Here is an 18374-nt window from a genome sequence, read left to right on the forward strand (position 1 = left end):
AGTAACAAATAATAATAATAATAATAATAATAATAATCACTGCTTAATGAAGTGTTAGGAGGCAACAAAAAAAAGAGAGACAGTTTTCTAGTGTTTTTTTGAAACCCACAATCTTGCCCATCCTCTGCAAAGAATCTGTACTGTGCATGAAGAATACAAACCCAAAAGGAGTGAAAAGTGCTAAAAAGTATGGGTTACAGCTTTGGACACTTGCCTAAAGTGTCAGGTGGGTAATCCCTCGTGACTGAAGAGCATCTTATTGTCTGTGCCGCTCATTCAGAGCGTGGCCCTTTTTGTTTCAGATGAATGCTTGTTTAATTGTAAAGCAGTGTTCATTTTGACAGTTGCTAGCAAAAAACAGAAGACTGAAGTGCAAGAGCACACTGAAGTGAGTGGAGAAGATGGGCTGCTTCTGAGATGGTGAGGAGCCTTACCAAACACCCAAGAGCAGGCATGAAAGCGTGGCACAGCCAAGGCAAAGACCGCCCTCAGAGCTGATGCCAAAGACAAAGAAGATTCAAATACACACTGCAGGTGGTACTGCCAGGTTTGTGAGGATGGGTGCCTGGAGGAGCAGGAAGCCTTCCTTTGAATGAGCTGTCCAAGTGTTTCTAAGATGCAAGGACTGTTTGAGTGACAAAATCACAGAAATAAACAGCATTTCTGTTCCAAACCTACCCAAACCAAAAAGTCATCCTGGATCAACTATAAGAGGATCAAGGTAGGTAGGAACCAATATGATGGATACAGCTGATGGATACAGCCGTTTCCTTTCTTGTTTAAAGAACAGTGGTGGTTACAGACACTAAGACACAGCATGCCAAATCACTTCATGCTTTAAGTGGCACCTGCAGAACAGCCAGCCCGAGGATGCATCTATGTACGTACTGCTATGGCCATTGGTGCTTTGGCACATCTGTATGCATAACATGAATGCACAGGTGAACAGGTCATTTCACCAGCCCTTTAACTCAGTCAAAAAGCACATCAGTGATTTCCACTGACTTTTTTCAAACAAATAATAAATAAATCCAGGGGCCTACTGGGTCTAATTGTTCTATTTCTGCAGCTCCAATCTGTTCCTGCTCCATTTTAGGTGCAGAATTGGTGCCTGCAGCCATCGTTCATGTCTGGGTGAACAAGAGTGGGGTTTGACGATTGCTGCAGCCAGGAAAGTGATTGCAATCACCAGTCCGCTAAAGGAAATTGAATTAAGTGGATGGAAGTGCATGAGTGAGTGGGATTACCAATTGTAGTTCTACACAGAACATCTGCTAAAATCCTGTGATTAGCAAAAGCTGCTCTTGATTAAATAAGCTTTCTGGCATTTTCTGTGGAACATTTCTGTGGGGAGGAATGGGAGACTGACAAACACCACATGACATCTCTGACCTGGAGTCAGATCAGCATGCAGGTATGGACTGCAGGTATGAGGCAGATTTGCCTTTTGGGAGAAGAATGAATGAGAGACTTTTAGTATTACTGGTTTTAGCCCAGCATTTGTATGTCCAAACACATTCTAAATACTCAAGTATATTTCAGTAGGCTTTGGTTCAAGAAAAAAAATGATGTTATGTAAGCAAGGTGCAGTACCTACACCATTCCACTGTTGAAAAATAATGATTAAAAAATGTTTCACATAAAACTTACCTACCTCCATCACAGTCGTGCAGGCTGGACTCTTCCTTTGACTTCCATCATGGCTCTTCTTGGCATGGCTGCTAATCGTCCAACCACAGCTGTCAAAATGCAAATCCTGTTAAAAGCACCAATTGGGTGGATGGGGAGGATTAGAGGCAGCACAGCCAAGGAGCACAACCCTGCAGTGAGTCTCCTTTCCTCTCCTAGTCCAGAACTGGCAGATCACTGTGGGCACCCAACCAGGGGCTTGGAGGCGTCTGCATCAGTCTGGAGATACGTCTTGGTTTTGAATGTGATTTCAACAAGCGAAAAGCTTCCACCATTTTACAACAGAAAAGTGTTCATGTTTCTACCACGCGACATCTTTTGCAACAAGAACACTGTGATTTCTCAGGAGCCCCAAACAATTCTCTGCATGGCCTGAATTTCCCCCAAACCTACACAAGAATCTACATGTTTAATGAGAACAATCCCTGCCATCACACACCCCATACTCACCTACATCTGCAGGGGGAGAGACCAAAGTTGCACATTCCCTTTCTTGAAGTTCAGACCATTCCTTCTAGGAAAGCCTCACAGCTCTGACGACAGCACTCCTGACCCTGGCAGCTCCATGCGGAATGACTGCAGTGTGGTGTTTTGTTACAGCTCAATACTTACCTGAGAGCCTGAGTCAGACTGCGTAACATAATGAAAACAAAGGGTACAAGGTAACAAACCTGGGAAACTGGTACACTCAGAGGAGGTGAAGAGACCTCAGCATTGAGAGGTTAGGTTGAAGTGAGCATGACTCAGTTTCAAGTATGAGTTGGAGAGAATAATCCAAGAGGTTTTGTGCCTTTTATCTTAAGAAATCCAGACCATTAGTTACAGAGAAGCTGCATTTTGAACATACCTGGATTTGTTGACTAGGGGTCAGGGAGGAGATCTGGAGATGGAGAGGCGGAACTGAATGCACAGTGTTAAGGCACAGATAAAATAACCCCCTAGCAGAGGAGAAAAGAACAGTGCATTTCCTCATTTCTTAGATATAAAATTGGTGTAATGCGTATGAAACAAAAATTAGCATTACAAATACGTAAGCTGTAGAACTGCAGACAAAAACAGAGACAGACTTATCAGTGCAGTCCCACCTCTAGCATTACCTCATTTATAGGCAGTGAATAATGAGTTTACCTCAGTGAGATAACTGGATATCCCTAAAACACATTTTTACAGTTCACTATAATGCATTTTAGAAGAGACAGGGACACGGCAATGTTCCATAATTTTAATTTTAAAAGACAGAACGATACTCATGACAACTGCTGCAAATGTATTACCAGCCACTTTTGTCTACAAAACTGAACGTACAGAGCACAGTACAAGAATGTTCTGGGCAGGAAACGCTTCATCTAAACTTGGGCAGAACTTAACATACCGCAATGCCACTTACTGCTACTACTGTTCATAACCAGCAGAATAACCAAACCAAACAGCGAGCAACAGATTTTTAAGCAGAACAAAGGCGGCAAGAGGGATATGTGGCATTCTCAATGCACTGCATCGAAGGACTACATTTGGCTTTAAGCAAACCCCAGCTACTACAGCAACCCTGAAAAATACACACCCAGCTCTCAAGAGCAGTAGTACAAAGCTGTAGGTAGGTTGTTGTCACAGAGTAGAGTTGTTGAAATAGTGATCCTACATAAAGGGCCACGATGCAGCAAGAGTGAGTCTCAAAAGCAACCTAAGGAACACCTATAAAAGTTGAGATTCACTTCCCAGTGTCAATATACACAGTATAATTAACACCGTCTTATTATCACTTATCAAACAGCATCTGCAAACATGAAATCACCAGGCAGGAAATTCACGGGACGTAGTGGTAAGGCTCTACGAGCATGATTCTCAGTGCCTCATACTGAGGTGAGGTAAGAAACATCTCTGCAAATAGAAGTCTGCATCCAATTTTGGATTTAATCACATGTTCTTACCATCATTTCTCTTAAGGTCCTCTAACATTCATATTTCTACACAAAAAGATAAATAAGTAATAACCATCTTCAAAAACTGTATCAAAAGAAAAAAATGAAGAGTTTACAAAGTGCACATGCCATCTCTCAAGAGATGCCTATTTCTGTCATTGCTGAAAATCAATACTGTATGTTAGGAAAGGGCAATTTCAGTTTTTACCTCGCCTAGCTGACAGTAAGCTATTCCTTAACTACTGCACACTGCCTCCTTCTGGGTACCAGAGATTAATGTTGAGGTGGAACGTGAAGTCATAGTTTGACAAACTGACAAAATCTTGAACAATTTCCTGGTGGGGGCTGCTGAACTGAAGGGAAGGATGGAGGGAAGAGATCCTGCAAGGATTCAGGTATAATCCTTACGGTCCTGTGTGAAACCACAGACTAGGCAGTCATGGAAACAAGACTCAGACTTTATTTTCATTGACTCTAGAGCAAATCACAAGCTTTACGTGCCTGAAGTTGGCCAATGTGCATACCTGCTCTGAAGTCAACACAATGCCAGCCTCTATGCCTCCCTCATGTTACCTCATCTTAGCAGTTAGCACCAGTGGATGCTCAATGGCTGCTCTGCTGTTGCAGTTTATTTCACATTTTGCAGAACATAACTTCTTCTACTTGTACCTCACAGGGCCTAACCAGGAAGGAAGAGAAAAATCAAACACAGTACTTCAAGATGCTTATTCCGTATCTCTGAAGGTACTGAAGAGACACGAATGTGGCACAAAGGGGCACAGTTTAGTGACAGGACTCAGCAGATTAGGCTAGTGGTTGGACGATCTTTGAAGGTCTTTTCCAACTTCCATGATTCTATCATTTCTTTTAGGCTACGCTAGCAAAATCTCTACTGGAAGAGACAGAGAACAGTAAGTTTCCAGTCTAATGCACTGTGATCAAAGCATACTCACCATCACAATGCCTTCTCCCGTAAGCCAACTGCCGAGCACCCAGCTGGGAAAGAAATGTCAAAATGTGTTATCTAAAAGGCATTTAGGGTAGGCAATGGCACTTGGATTAGCACAGGAAGATGGTAACATGATGGAGATGGAGGATAAGGAGAGGCCATCTGAACTGATTTTAGCATCTAAACTTGCAAGCAAGATCACTGAGTTTTAGAAGCCTGAAGTCCCCACATAACTAATAAGTTGAGCAGAGAAACATCCAGAGAACAGGTCTGGATAATCAAGTCTGATAGCAGGGCTTGGGTAGCCCTTAGCATCATCTCTTCCTGATAGATACTGGCAATAACCACACTATCTAGGGATGTATTTACTGTCTTCACATGAAGTTTTACAGTCCAAGTTGTACTTTTTTTTTGCCTTAATGGGTCAAACCCTCAGAATCAAGCATCAAGGGGGGAAAGACAGCGATGAAAGCCCTGTAGTTACACCACTAGTAGAACACATCACGTTTCACATCTGCAAAAAACACTGTAGTGAAGCATCAGCTCTCCTGTGTCTGATTACTCAAGATAAGAGCTTATGAATCAGTGTTAAAACTGACTCTGTTTTCCTAAAAGTTGGTCTTAAATAAACCACCCATGCACCTTAATATCACTAACATTTATATACATAGAAGGCTTTAGCCTGGCTCCTGGCTTTCTCTATTTCTGCTCAGCCTAGTAAAGCAGGGTACGTGATGACACACAGTTACAGGCTATTTGCTCCAATATCTCAGAAACAAAAAATCACATCTGCAGTTAATCATCTCGTGCTTTTTTCAAACCATAAATCATTTTTGCAAAGGAAGAGAACGAGGACATAACAGAGATAATTAAATGTGACATTTTCTACAAATCAAATGCTTTCTACAAACCTGTCGATAACATCACAGTACAGCCAAATTGCTCCAATGTCTATACTGACGACTCTCATCTCTCCAAGGCTCATCTGAGGCAGAGCATGATGAGCACTGTATGCTACTATAATGCAGAATCACCGCTGCTAACCTAGGAGGTAATTTCACAGTGCTTCTCCAAATCCCATCAATGGCCAACAACACTCACTGCCTTGGCTGAATTAAATTCCCACTTGAAATTGTTCCCTTCATACGCTGAACTGCAGTTGACACTTAGAGACTATTCATAGCCTGGCCTATGTTTTCACATGCAGGCCCAGAGTAAAATTTTGTCCCTTCCAAAAGCTATAGGAGACAGGTGATGCTTTCCAGATGAGTCTATTTATCTCATATTCTAACACAGACCCTAAAAATGGGAGGGAAGCGGGTAGAAGCTGAAGTAGTAAAACATAGACTTCCATTCAAAGCAAGACTAAATTTAGATACAATGCTAACACATACTTAGAAAATACCCTTCAAAATTACATAAATGCTTACACCCCATCTTATACTCCACTTCAAGTAAAAGGTTTAGTTCAATTTCCAATTATTTTAGGTTTTTCAATTTGGTGAGAAAAAAAAGATTTCAATTTTGGAGTCCAACTTGGTAGATTTTTTGTGTCACTATTTCCCTAGTTCTGACACCAAAATGAAACAAAAACAACCCCATCAGACTGCCCACTGTTCCTCACTAACCTTACCTGGAATTTTATCCTGAGGAATCATTAGATTTAACAAGATTTATCTTCTTAAGCCAACTTCCAGCAAGTGAAAAATCAAGCGTGTGCTCCCACATCAGCTGGCGTGTGGAGCAATAAATAGAAGGTAGCTCTGGTGCTGAAGGTAAGGTTTTACTTCCCTTTGAGGATGCAGATACAAAAAAAAAATCTAATTTTGAAAGAAAGACTATAATGATAAAAGGAAGATCATAAAATGTGTGTGCTTGATATTTGTGCTCTATTTTATCAGCTCACAGCATCTGCAGTGTAAGATGAAAAGCATACTAAACCTGCACTGAGCTTGCTTCACTGCCCAGTTTGAGCAGGACTGCAGAAGGAAATGAAGAACAGCTGAAGAAGGAAAATGAAGTCGGTTTTCTTCAACAACTATTGACGCTTGATTCCCAACATGGGATTCTTAAATGCAAACTCCATTTTTAAAGATGACTCAGTAATTTCTGAAAACTAGGGATCTCAATCTGAGAAAAGGCATTACTTCCAATGACTGCATAAATTCACATCAGAATTTTTATAGAAAATAAACATAATCAAACAGACTTCTTGATTAAAAGTGAGATTCTATTTTTAACAAAAATATATAAAAACAAATTTAAATAAAATATTAGTATTTTTCAAGACTGCTTGCAAGCTGCCCTGCAGTTTCAAGCCCTTCAAAACCAGTAAAATTTTTTTGGGGGGTGGTGGGGTGGGAAGATGGAGCAGTAGGAAGGACTGGACAGTAAACGTTAAGGTTTTGGACTCAGCTCAAAAAAAAACCCTTAGGTGACTAACACCAGGACTGCTACAGACAAAAAAATCTAACCTATACTTAGCTATCAGTTCTCCATTCAACCTAGATTTCCTGCAACTTTTAGTCTGCGAAGAACAGCATTTCCTTCTCTCTCACCAATTAGATTTTATGGCCTTTATTCTTCACAGAAATCTTGGAATACTGGTGTTTTGACCTGCACAGAACGATACGTCCTCTGAAAGCCTTTTTTTTCCCCTAGATACTTTATGTAAGGATTATGTTTCCAAATATTCAAATTTGTTTCCTTAGTACTAATATGATACTGCTTCCAAAATAAGATATCTGGGGAAAATACATAAGGATTAAGTGTACTTATAGATTAATTTCAAATAGTTCAAATAGGAAGCAATGTTCCAATTCTGAGAGATTCAAAGGAAATGTTCATTCAGTTTACTTGTCCTCCTTTGTTTCACACCCTCAGCAATTACAAGCCATGCAATTATATTATTATCAAATCTTGCAAACAGACATCTTCTGACCTTGAAAAAGATTATAATTCCATCTTATTATGTTACTACTACTGTTTGCAATGCTGTGGTAGCCCATGATGATACAAAACAGCATCTCTCCACGTACAACTTGGCAAGTCCCCAAAGCATGGCAGACCCAAGCAGGTATAAAGATGACTTTAGGAAACCAAATGGCAAAAGTACTCTTAAATGCTTGTCGTTAGTAAGATTAATGACTGAATCAGCCAAAATTCACTCTTATTAAATCTACTGCTAACTTATGGAGGACAGTTGAGGAGAAAAATCCCGCTCTGTTTAATAAGTAACACGCATGGGCACACTTGGACAGGATCTCAGCCCATTCTGTAAAAATTCCACAGTTGTGCAAAAGCATCCTGGAACATGCATTAATCCTGTCACTTTACTACACACCCTGCTGAGTCAAGGTCTTAGCTATGCCCCAAACCAGAAGGTGTCTCACCTCACTGACTCATCAGGTGGGACATGCATGTAGCTATATTCCTTCTGCTCAATGATACTGAAAGATCTTAGATAGAGCTGTCAGCTGAAATGAAAAACGTGGTAAAACCACACCACTCTGGAAATTCTTTGGGATTTGTTATGATTTATTTTCATTAGAGACTCTTTGATCGCACTAAGCCAAGCCTACCTGTTATACAGTGCACTAAATAACCAAGAGAATGCCTGAACACAGGCACTTTATACTCCTTCATCTGCTGACTATTTCCACTGTGCAGCTGGCCAGTGAATTGGCCTTAGTGAGCGACTTGGTCCCATGCCTGCCATCCCGCACTGCACAGACCAATGAGCAAACTTAAAAAAGAAATGTTAGCCTTCTGAACATTATGGCTTCTTGTCTTTCAAATAACAAAGCACAGATTCATTTTGAATCTGTATGTACTGAATGACTCCTGTCTTCTAGGCCATCTTTGACCCAAAAGTTGATATGTAAAACACACTTTACTTCCTAAATAGCTACTTAGACAACTTGCTCGCTCCATGTCCCCTGCCAGGAATTTTCATCAGCTGTGCACCACCAGTCACCAGAAGGGACAAAGAAAGCCAGTCCAATCTCTGTTGAGGGTCACATTCTCACAGGTTTCAGGAGAAACATAATCTGTTCAAGAAGTCTAGGTTAAAAATGAGTGCATGAAAGTGCAGAATGCATTAAAATTTCACACGAAGCCTTAATATCCAAGGCAAAAAGTACAACCCTTACCCATTTTCAAGTGGGCAAAGTGACAAGAGCTGAACACAACTGAAATAAGAAGGACTTGTGCTACCCCTCAGTCGTAGAGAGTCTTTCAGTGTCTACGTTTTCCCATGCTGGATCTCAACATTAATATCCCCTCCACAGAAGTTCCAGGACTGTCAATCATCTTCTGCCAGAGGTGCTGCTCTTCTCCTTGAGAGTCCATCCAGTCAACCTCCTTGCCATTACTTACGCCTGGAAATTACAAAACCATTACACATTTTGGCACCATTAGTAAGCAGTTACTTAATATCACTATTCATTCCCTCCAACAGCCTACAGAAAGATGGCAAGCAGTTTACACTACTGCCTATGCAGGGAGCTACTTCTGGATAGCACCAGTTTGGAGTGCAATTGGGCTCCACATTTTTGTCTCTCACTCAACAAAGGAAAGAACTAAGTCACCTATGGATGACATGTTGCCTCCTCTTCCCTTCCAGTTTCCCAGAACTTCTGTATACTTTCCGTACATTCAATAACATTTTTATACCTCATACATATGAATCACTTAGGGTGGTAAAGAAGGAGAGCAGAATAAGAAAAGCAATCATCAATAACATGGGACCTTACCACTTCCAGTACTCAAACGAACTCCTCCCAGAAAAATATTACTGGAAAGTGACTCCTTGTCCCACACAGTCAATTCTAAGCAGACATTACGTATATCCCGTGAATTCAAGCCACTGAAAGCAAATGTATGATTCCACTGGGGGTTCACATTCTTCTTTACTATGGGAGTCTTGTGTTTTGTAGCTTTGTTGTCATCTGGGAGTAGGTACCTGAGAGACAGAGAAAAGGAAAGCTGAAGATGTAGATAGGATGTCCCACAATATTCATGAAGAATTACAATCACATACAGCTTGAATAAGGTCAGAGACTCACTTCCCACTGTATTTAAGTATACACCCAGAGTGTATATGTTGGTTCCATTTGTGCTCCATTTGCTGCTCTTACAGTTGCAATTTCAGTTATCACCATCAGAAAATGAAATCAAGTCTCCTTGTCCCACTCCTTTCATTTTTTTTTCTATATAAAAATACTTTTTATTTCCATGTGACTACACACAGTCACTAAAATGTTGGCTAGAAGGGGAGGACGGATAAGGTGGCTTAACAGTGGCCCTCTCAAAGCAGAAGAGAAGGTCTTCCTGAATGAAACAGAAATGACTGACAGAGAAGGAACTTCAGAAGTTTATCACCTATACCTATGTGTCCTTACTGAAAGAAGAAATACCAACTGTGAAGTCTGAAATGCATTTCACATTTTATTTTTAGCGAAGAATTCCTTTAGTGAAACAAGCACTGCAGATCAGACTACTGTAGTACCTCTACTGGTTCATGGCAACTTGACACATGACAGATGACCAGTCAGTAGTGCAAGGTAAACAGAGGCCAGTTCCACCCCACTGAATGATCCATGTCAGCAAGAGCTGACACCACTAAGAATACGTAACAGAATTATTGGCCACACATTGCTACTGCTAATGTAAAACAGCTTTGACAACATTTTCTCCCTGAGATGTGCTTCAGGCTCCAAGTTGAAACAAACCATAATGGGATCAAACAGTCTATTTTTCAGTAAAAGGAACTATACCAGGAAAACAGATAGCATGGAAGAACAATTGCTTATGAAGAATAGCTCAAACTTTTTCAATATGAAGCATATGAGCTTATTGAAAGTTCATATCAGACTGAGAGATCAAGAGAAATTCTCAGCTCTCTCAAGGAATGAAGGGCAGGGTTTTTTGTATGGACACTTGAAGAAACAAGACTCAAATAATTAGTAGTAAACCACACATCTAAAATCTAGCAATTCTGGAAGCTACCAATGAGTGCAAAAACCAGGAAAGAAAAATGTTTTAAGCTATCCATTATTTCCTTAGTTTACTGAAATTCCAGTATAACGAGACATGTATAATTAGACATTATGCTCATTTTATTCAATTACAAGTACATCTTGTATGTAGCATTTTCAATATAGTCTGAACCTTGTCCATCAAAAATACTGCTTATTGAATAGAAAAGGCACTCTGAAAGTAATACCTCCCATTTATTTCCATGGAAATTACAACAGAGACAAAGAGTACAGTAACACTATGTGATAGAGCAAATTCTCAGCTACTCTCTTAAAAAAAAATTGTTTCAATTTGCTGGAAATGTAAGGGTCACTGTCAGATCAGGTATCATCTCCAGTGTATGAACCCCACTTTCCACATTCTTACCCCCAAGAGTGATGAATGTTCCCCTACCTCTCTCTGCTGACTCAGTGGAAGTGGTTTATTTCAACAAACTTTATATTCTTTGTTCTTTAACAGTGTGCACATGAGGACAATGAATATGCTATAATGTAATTAAGTGATACGGATTACATACTGTTTCTTGACTGAATCTAGATAGGCAGGTATTAAAATACTGGGACTACTGAGGCCTCTCTGTCCTTATCCAACAGCATCCTTCACCATCACACCATTTCAAAGTGCCAGCTGCTTTTCAGTATTGACATTCCACACACACTTAAATAGATATATTGGGGAGAAAAAAAGGTCAAGGTACTACATAGTGCAGCCATTAAATAACGGCAGAAAAAGCCACTGACCCTTTCACAAACGTGTCTGATGTGCCTCCTGATTTCACTGCTGTTAAATTCTTAGCTTCTTTGATGACGACTTCTAATATACCTCCAGAGGGCAGATGATTCTCTCCCTTTTTTCCTTTCTTAAAGCTCTTCTTTCCTACACACACAAAAGAGTTGCAATATCGTCATCAGCAGAAACCATACACTACAAAACTGATTTGGAAACTTACATTCTCATGGATGGATTCTTTCGCTCATTTCCTTCAATGGGATTAAACGATTTCTTATAGCAGATTCTGATTCTATAAGGGTATAGAAACTGAAGAGGCAGAGGGAGGGCGTCGTATGTGAGGGGGCCTTTCTGAATATAATTATTTGTGGATTACTATGCTGAACAGAAGGACCTGCATGTGTCATAAGTCCTACCCTCCTTTCAGAATCCAATTCCACCACTGACCTTAGGGAAGCCAAATAGCAAAAACAAAGAACAAAAAAATCTGTCCCAAAGTTTAAAATGCAGAAATACACTGTGTGTATTCCTTTGGTAAGGATGCAGTGCTCCTTACAGACTGTGACAAAGGACACGTGTGCTCACTGACACATTACTGCATTTAAACGGTTGCATGAGGACACATGTACTTGCTCCTGCTGTGGATTCTGAGGTGTGTATCAGCATGGAGCATTCACACTGATTAGGACTGGACACATAAGGAAAAAAGAATAGGAATGATGTTGAAGTGTTCCTAATTAAAAAAATGCAAACAGTACATCTACACTTTTCAGACAGCAATTAGCTTTCAGAGAGAAAACCTTGGCTTTACTGCAAACAGAGGGAATGTTATTTGTCAAGAAAAGAAAAAAAAAGAAAAAAAATCAAATATGTCTATCAAATCCTAATGCTAAACAGCAGTACTGTCACTAAGAATTCCTCCTGGGCTACCTATAGCCTGTAAAAGTAAACTTAAAATGATATAGGCAAGCTTCTGGCCAATTAAGTAAGGGAAGTCTATTACTCTGATCTGCTATAGCACTATTCTACAACTTGTTGAACAAAGAACACAAGGACTACGTTTCAGAAGATTTATGTGTATGTGGCTGTCCCTGGTCATACTGTCCAATGCCTTGGCCTTTTCTAATTAGGACAGCCATGCATCAACACTTTACTGTGCACACTCCTTTTTCCCTTCCCTTTTCTCAAGTCCAATGTAACACAAGAGGACAGAGGAGAAAAGACAACTACTATATTCAAGCCTGATTTAAATTTTCCCTAATTTCATGTCTTCATACTAGCTGAGGATTTTTAACACTCAGAGGGATGTTATTTTAAACTGTCACTGATGATTGTTTTACCTTGAAACTGCCCTAGAGGAAGCATCAAGTTTATCTCTGGGGGAATGTAACGTAGAACAACTGTCAGTTCTCCTTTATATTGAAGCCCAACATCTGTTGCAACCTCCACCTGAAAGCAAAAATAAATAAATGAATAGCCCCAAACGTAAATCCAGCTAAAGCTAATCACTCACTTTCGCTGCTTGATTTTAACTTTGTTGTATCAATAGTGTTTGAACTGCTTCTTAAATAGATCAAGGTCACATGGCAGTAGACACCATAGAGTGATCATTCACAGGAAAGAGAAATATCTGGGCATGAATGAGTGAAACAAAGAGAAAACTCAATCTCATTTCTAGAGACATAGACTGTAGCTAATTTAAGATGACATTCTGATGCCCTTACTTATCCCAACGAGGTTTTTGATCCATAATAGATTTCATGCATTTTACAAGAGTCGCTCTTGAGTCACTCCTGGAACAGAGGTGTGGGGAACCACGGCAGGGGAAGAGAACAGAGTGCAGCTCTCCAATAGAAAACTGTGAAAATTAAGGTTATCCTCAGTGTCCTTTTCCACTCAGATGTTATTTCAGCATCTTTTTATTTTAAAACACTTGATCTTGCCTAAGAAGAGCACATCCAAGACACTTTTAAAAAGTACCAAGATGGCCCAGTGTCTGATGCCAGTTGCTACGACAAAGGACAAAGGAAACCTGTAGTAAATGCTGGTGTACAATTTTAATCACAGGAAATCATCAGTTAAATGTTGTCAGTAAGGCAGTTCATTTAAGGTCTAAACTATGTAGGTTTTGTATCAATTTCCCATAAAGGCCACGAAAATTATTTTTTCTGTTATACTGGGGGACAAATGATGGCATAAATTCTCACATCAGGAACAGTTTCCCAACCCTCCCTACATACAACGTGGCTCTAGACTCTGCTTCCCTCTTTAACCACAGAACTATTTTCTGTTCTTTTTCTGATTTAATCATGCTCCTCTTGAAAATAGGTGATGCTGCGCTCATAGAAGAAATAGGTCTTAAAGTCTCCAGCATTTTTACTAAAGCTGCTAAATGATACATGATAAAACAAATAATACTTTGTAATAAAAACCCACAGAATGTTTCACTGCCATTTCTTTCTCCATCATGCAGTTCATATGAGAAAACAGCACGTAACTTGCTCGTGTGTTAACCTGTGCATTTTTTTAATTTCAAAATACAATAATTTAGCTTTCAGAATAAATATTCTTTGCTGAACAACAATCTTAGCAGCATTTTAAGTTCAGAAACATTATTTATAACAACTTAGGAGTCAGACAAGTCCAATTTTGCATTTTATTTCTTTGGTAAAAAAGAACAAGTTTGAAAGTCCTTGTAACAGGTTTGGAAATGATCAGACAAGACCTTCCAGTTTGAGAGATTTAAATGCTTTGGATCTCATTACTATTTTTCCCAAGCAGGAGTGTCTCAAGACTTTTTTCCATACCCAAACAAAGCCCCCAGACATTGAAATGAGAAGAAAAAGAGATTACTGCATGTAATAAAACCTCTTGATTTCTGATCTGTAAGCAAAACAAATAGAGGATGCATATCTTACAGTAGCAGAAGAGTTGGTTCTAAATGAGATCTAACACCAGCAAGGGATATGCCAGAGATGTGTCAGATGTTCATTCTACTACAAGAGCAGAGCCAACACGAGCAAACTATATGATATTAGTTGGGTAAGGGTCATGCAATCTTGTAAGAAGGATGGTATAATCCCAGCCTGGATGCTAAGCTGACTGAAGCACATTTGCCATCATGAGGCAGTTTCTCTTCCTGGTATCTTGTGTTCCATTTGGGCCATGAAGGAGCAGATGCTGATCACTCTTATTAACAAAGCTAAACTAGCAAACTGGGGGTCATCTTCCTTATCGGTTCTAAAGTGTGAGCTGTCCCCATGTTAAGAAGAGACCAATTTCTTCATGTATCTTCTGCATTATTACTTACTGAAATATACATTTGATGGCTTAGATGTAAGACCCACAAAAGGTCATGCCTGGAAATTATACAGCAATCAGATTAAACTGTCATTTGAGGGAAATAAGTCAAACAGTCCCTCCTAAAGCCCCAAATATAACACTAATGTATAATGTACATAAAACAAATAAGTTATCCGAGTCTGTCTCTGCATCATCTGCAATACAATCTCAGATTTTTCTGTAACAAGCAAAAAAAAAATTTCTGAAAGAGCAATCTAAACCACTAAAATTCCTGGGGATTCTGGCTGCTGCAGGAGCAAGCAACTTAGAAGCCTTTTATCCTCAACCTTACAATAACTCTGAATCTCTTCCAAAAACACACACCTTTCCCCTTCCAAAAAGGGGTGCCCAAAAGACAGAAGTAACCCTATCTGTAGCTAAGTACAGTGAAAGTCCTATTTCATAAACTACCTGATTTACCTGCTGAGAAGCCTCATCTTATACCTTCCTGGATGGGGTGAATAAGAGATTATAAGTCATCTTGTTACACCTGAAAAGTGTGAAGCACTTTGAACTGAAGCAAAAAAAAGTCTTTTTCCTTACTAAACTGCTGAGGGCTGGATAGAGATAGTGGTAGAAAAATCAATTAATTCCTTTACTCAGTCGTTTTTCCACTGCAGTTTGCTGCCAAATGAACATATAGTTCATTTAAAAGGCGTTTTTTGGTGGTTTTGTTTTGTTCTGTTCATTTTTTTTTTTAAGTAGCCAACAATATATACTGTTCCTGAAGCCTTCATGAAAATGAAGATGTTATGTTTTGACTGAATAAAAGACAAAGGCATGATTTTTGCCGCCATATTAAACAATCGTAAAGTCACCGTTCTATAAATGTGTTCCAAAGAAAAAATAACTAAGCTTCACTAAGCTTCCTTCTCAGCAGTTTCATTGGCCCCTGGAAATCCTTACCTTGGGCTGGAGCACAAACCACTCATCGCCCTGATTTTCAAAGTTCCAGGAATCAAATGGAATTTCCACTTCTCCAAGAAAGCTGTTGCGTCCAAATCTGTCATAGTGCCAGACAGAAAGCTGCAGGGTCCTGGTTTCTAGCTGCGTATGACTGATGACATACTACCAACAGGAAAACAGAAAAAGAAAGCCTCAAAATAAGCATAAATAATAGTTTCCATGGAGCCTTTTACAGTAATAACTAAGTTCTGTGAAGCCCGCAGCAGCTAATAAATGAAGCACGAAAGAGAGATTTGTTTGCTTTGCAAAGAAGACTTCAACAGCTAGAAATCTCACAGGAAGCTGTTAAACCTAACTCTTTTCTGTGTGTTACTTACTGCGTATTTATGGCCGTAAAGTAAATAACTATGTTTGAAACCATCACCCTGTTAATTCCTTACAGCTTATGTAAAAGAAGCAGTTCAATACCAAAGTTTAGTTTGTAAGAAGAAACCCCACTGGTTCTTTCATCACTGAGGAGAGGCTGCTGGACACTTCATTCCAGAAACAGTGCTCTCCTCTTCAATTCTATCTTTGTAACTTTGGAATAATTGTTCTGAAAACAAGTAAAATTGTATCTGTAACACGTTCACCAAAATGTCTCAGTCTCAGGAACACAGTTGGTTTTGAAAGCTATTAAAAATCCTCAGAGGAAACATCATATTCTAGCAAATATATAGAAAACTATAAACATCTGGAATTCTAGCTCTGCTTTTAGTAAAAAGCCAATTAATTCCGTGAACTTCATCTTTCTTCAAGTGTTAGTTGAGGAAACCCAGATGTCTTCTTTTTTGTTTGCTCTCAGTGCAGTGTCTGGACACAGATACATTCTCTAGAATCTGAAATGGTGTAGTTGGTTGGCAAGCCACATCAGTAGGCTATTAAAGTATAGATATGTCTACACTGCTTATTCCTAGATGCCAACTATGAGAGCTGCAATATTCAACTATAATGGAATAAACATCCAAGACGAAAGATAAAGATAGACACATACCTACATATGAATATATTTTTAATGATAGTAACAGTTGCAGCAAATAAATCTAGCTCTTGCTTACCTTCCAGCAATTCAAGTAAATCCTTTTTGTCACAATTTCCATTTTCAGCAAGATGCTAGGTCTTATCCCTGCAGAGCTCCCTACTAACAAACATTAGGCACTAACTACGAGCCCTGCCAAATAGAGTCTAACACATCTTTTTTTATTTGTTTTTTAATCTCTCCACTTCAGGCAAGAATTAACTTTACTATAAACCATTTAAAAATGAAGCTATATAGGAGACTCTCCACTGGCAAGCTGTCTGGCCAGACCAAGGGCGTGTAAGTCTACAAAATGGTTTTGTAGCCAGGATAGGCCAGAGAATAAGTATTAGCCTCTCTTATAAGAAATTTATTTAAAGCATCACCAAAATTCCCTCAAAATTATTTCAGGAGAATCTAAGAAGAGTCTGTGGCTTTATGACAGCTGGCTGGGATGACTCCAGTCAGTAGTTGACAGGAAGCAGAATCACCAGGAGCCTGTGGTCCAGGTGCCAGGCAGCTCATGAGGAACACAAAACCTTTCCAGCCTCTGTAGGCTGGACACAAGTAAGAGGCGAGGATGGAAAGAGCATGGGCACTCTGCTCAACCAGTCCTGCAGGAAGTAGTCTCTGGTTCTCTTTTGCAACATAAAATGAACCTTTTAGGAATGCAGCTAGTGAAGCTGTTGTCGGCATTTTACTACCAAAGTCTGTTCTGCTTTAAAACTAAAGAAAAATCTCTACAGAAAATCACATTTTACTGCAAGAGGTCATCTTCTCCTAGAAATCAGGAAGTTTCAAGCTATCTCTGTCTCAGCATCAGTTGCCAATGTAGGGCTTGCAAAATCTCTAAGGTGTGTTTAACTCTGAGATCACATTAGATGGGAACATCGATGGTTTTGATAGAGATCTATAGAAATTAACAGAAGTTTTACCTGTGAAGAGGAGAAACAAAACCAAACAAAAACAGCTCATCAATGCTGAAAGTCAGAAATTACAACTCACACAGTTACTGTATGTTTTGCTTTACTTTCTTTCTGAGGCATCGTTTCCAAACTCTAATTCCCATACAGTGACGTTTATAGAGAACGCCTATGAGGACAAGTGGAACATTCATCACAGCCTATGAGAGAGACAGTGTTCTCACCTTCAGCGTTTCATTAAATTCTGGATTGGTGCTGTTACTCTTAATTTTGGTCTTGCGTTTACTTTGGCGGGACTTATCAGGCAGAAGGTATGCTTTGACGTATCTGTAGACCAAGAAGTGAGTATTAATGAGGAATATAAACAAACAATCTGAGCAAGGACCTGCCATTTCTGCATGAGCAACAGGTATGAGGAAATGCATTTCTGCAGTCTAAAGAATGTACATATGTAACAGCCAGTATGTGAAACATGGAAAGGTATGGTCTTTCTGCACAAACACAGCAGTGCTGGTCTTATAGGATCAGAATAACACAAAGGTAGGGCTAAAACAATTTACTCATTCTCAGAAACACAGAAAACTTTCCTAACACTTTCTCTTTTGCAATATTATGATTTTTGACTGGTTATATATGACAATGTACATCCAGAAAATACCTGAGAATGAAAAAAATTCATATCTGACATACAACAGGATTAGAGATGATGAAATATACTATTCATTCCTGATCTATGAGAATTGACATATTATGCTGAAAAATATCATGTGAATCCCAGAAAACATTGCCCTAGCAAAGTTAATCGACTGATGCACACCACA

At 39.4% G+C, this 18374-nt stretch overlaps 1 protein-coding gene across 4 annotated transcripts in view; it reads right to left on the reverse strand.

The window, feature by feature from the left end:
- Window positions 1-2897: 2897 nt before the first annotated feature.
- Window positions 2898-18374, reverse strand: part of SYTL5 (synaptotagmin like 5) — a 78373-nt gene continuing 62896 nt past the window's right edge. For all 4 annotated transcript variants that reach the window (XM_046911818.1, XM_040665351.2, XM_004934619.5 and 1 more), the window contains 6 exons: window positions 17778-17880; window positions 15574-15735; window positions 12666-12774; window positions 11337-11472; window positions 9312-9520; window positions 2898-8936 (listed from right to left, as the gene is read on the reverse strand). In XM_046911818.1, coding sequence (XP_046767774.1) covers window positions 8794-8936; window positions 9312-9520; window positions 11337-11472; window positions 12666-12774; window positions 15574-15735; window positions 17778-17880 — 862 coding nt within the window. In that variant the 3' untranslated portion in view covers window positions 2898-8793. The remainder of the gene's footprint in view (window positions 8937-9311; window positions 9521-11336; window positions 11473-12665; window positions 12775-15573; window positions 15736-17777; window positions 17881-18374) is intronic.

The sequence above is a fragment of the Gallus gallus genome, chromosome 1 (genome assembly GCF_016699485.2).
Source record: "Gallus gallus isolate bGalGal1 chromosome 1, bGalGal1.mat.broiler.GRCg7b, whole genome shotgun sequence".
NCBI lineage: Eukaryota > Metazoa > Chordata > Aves > Galliformes > Phasianidae > Gallus > Gallus gallus.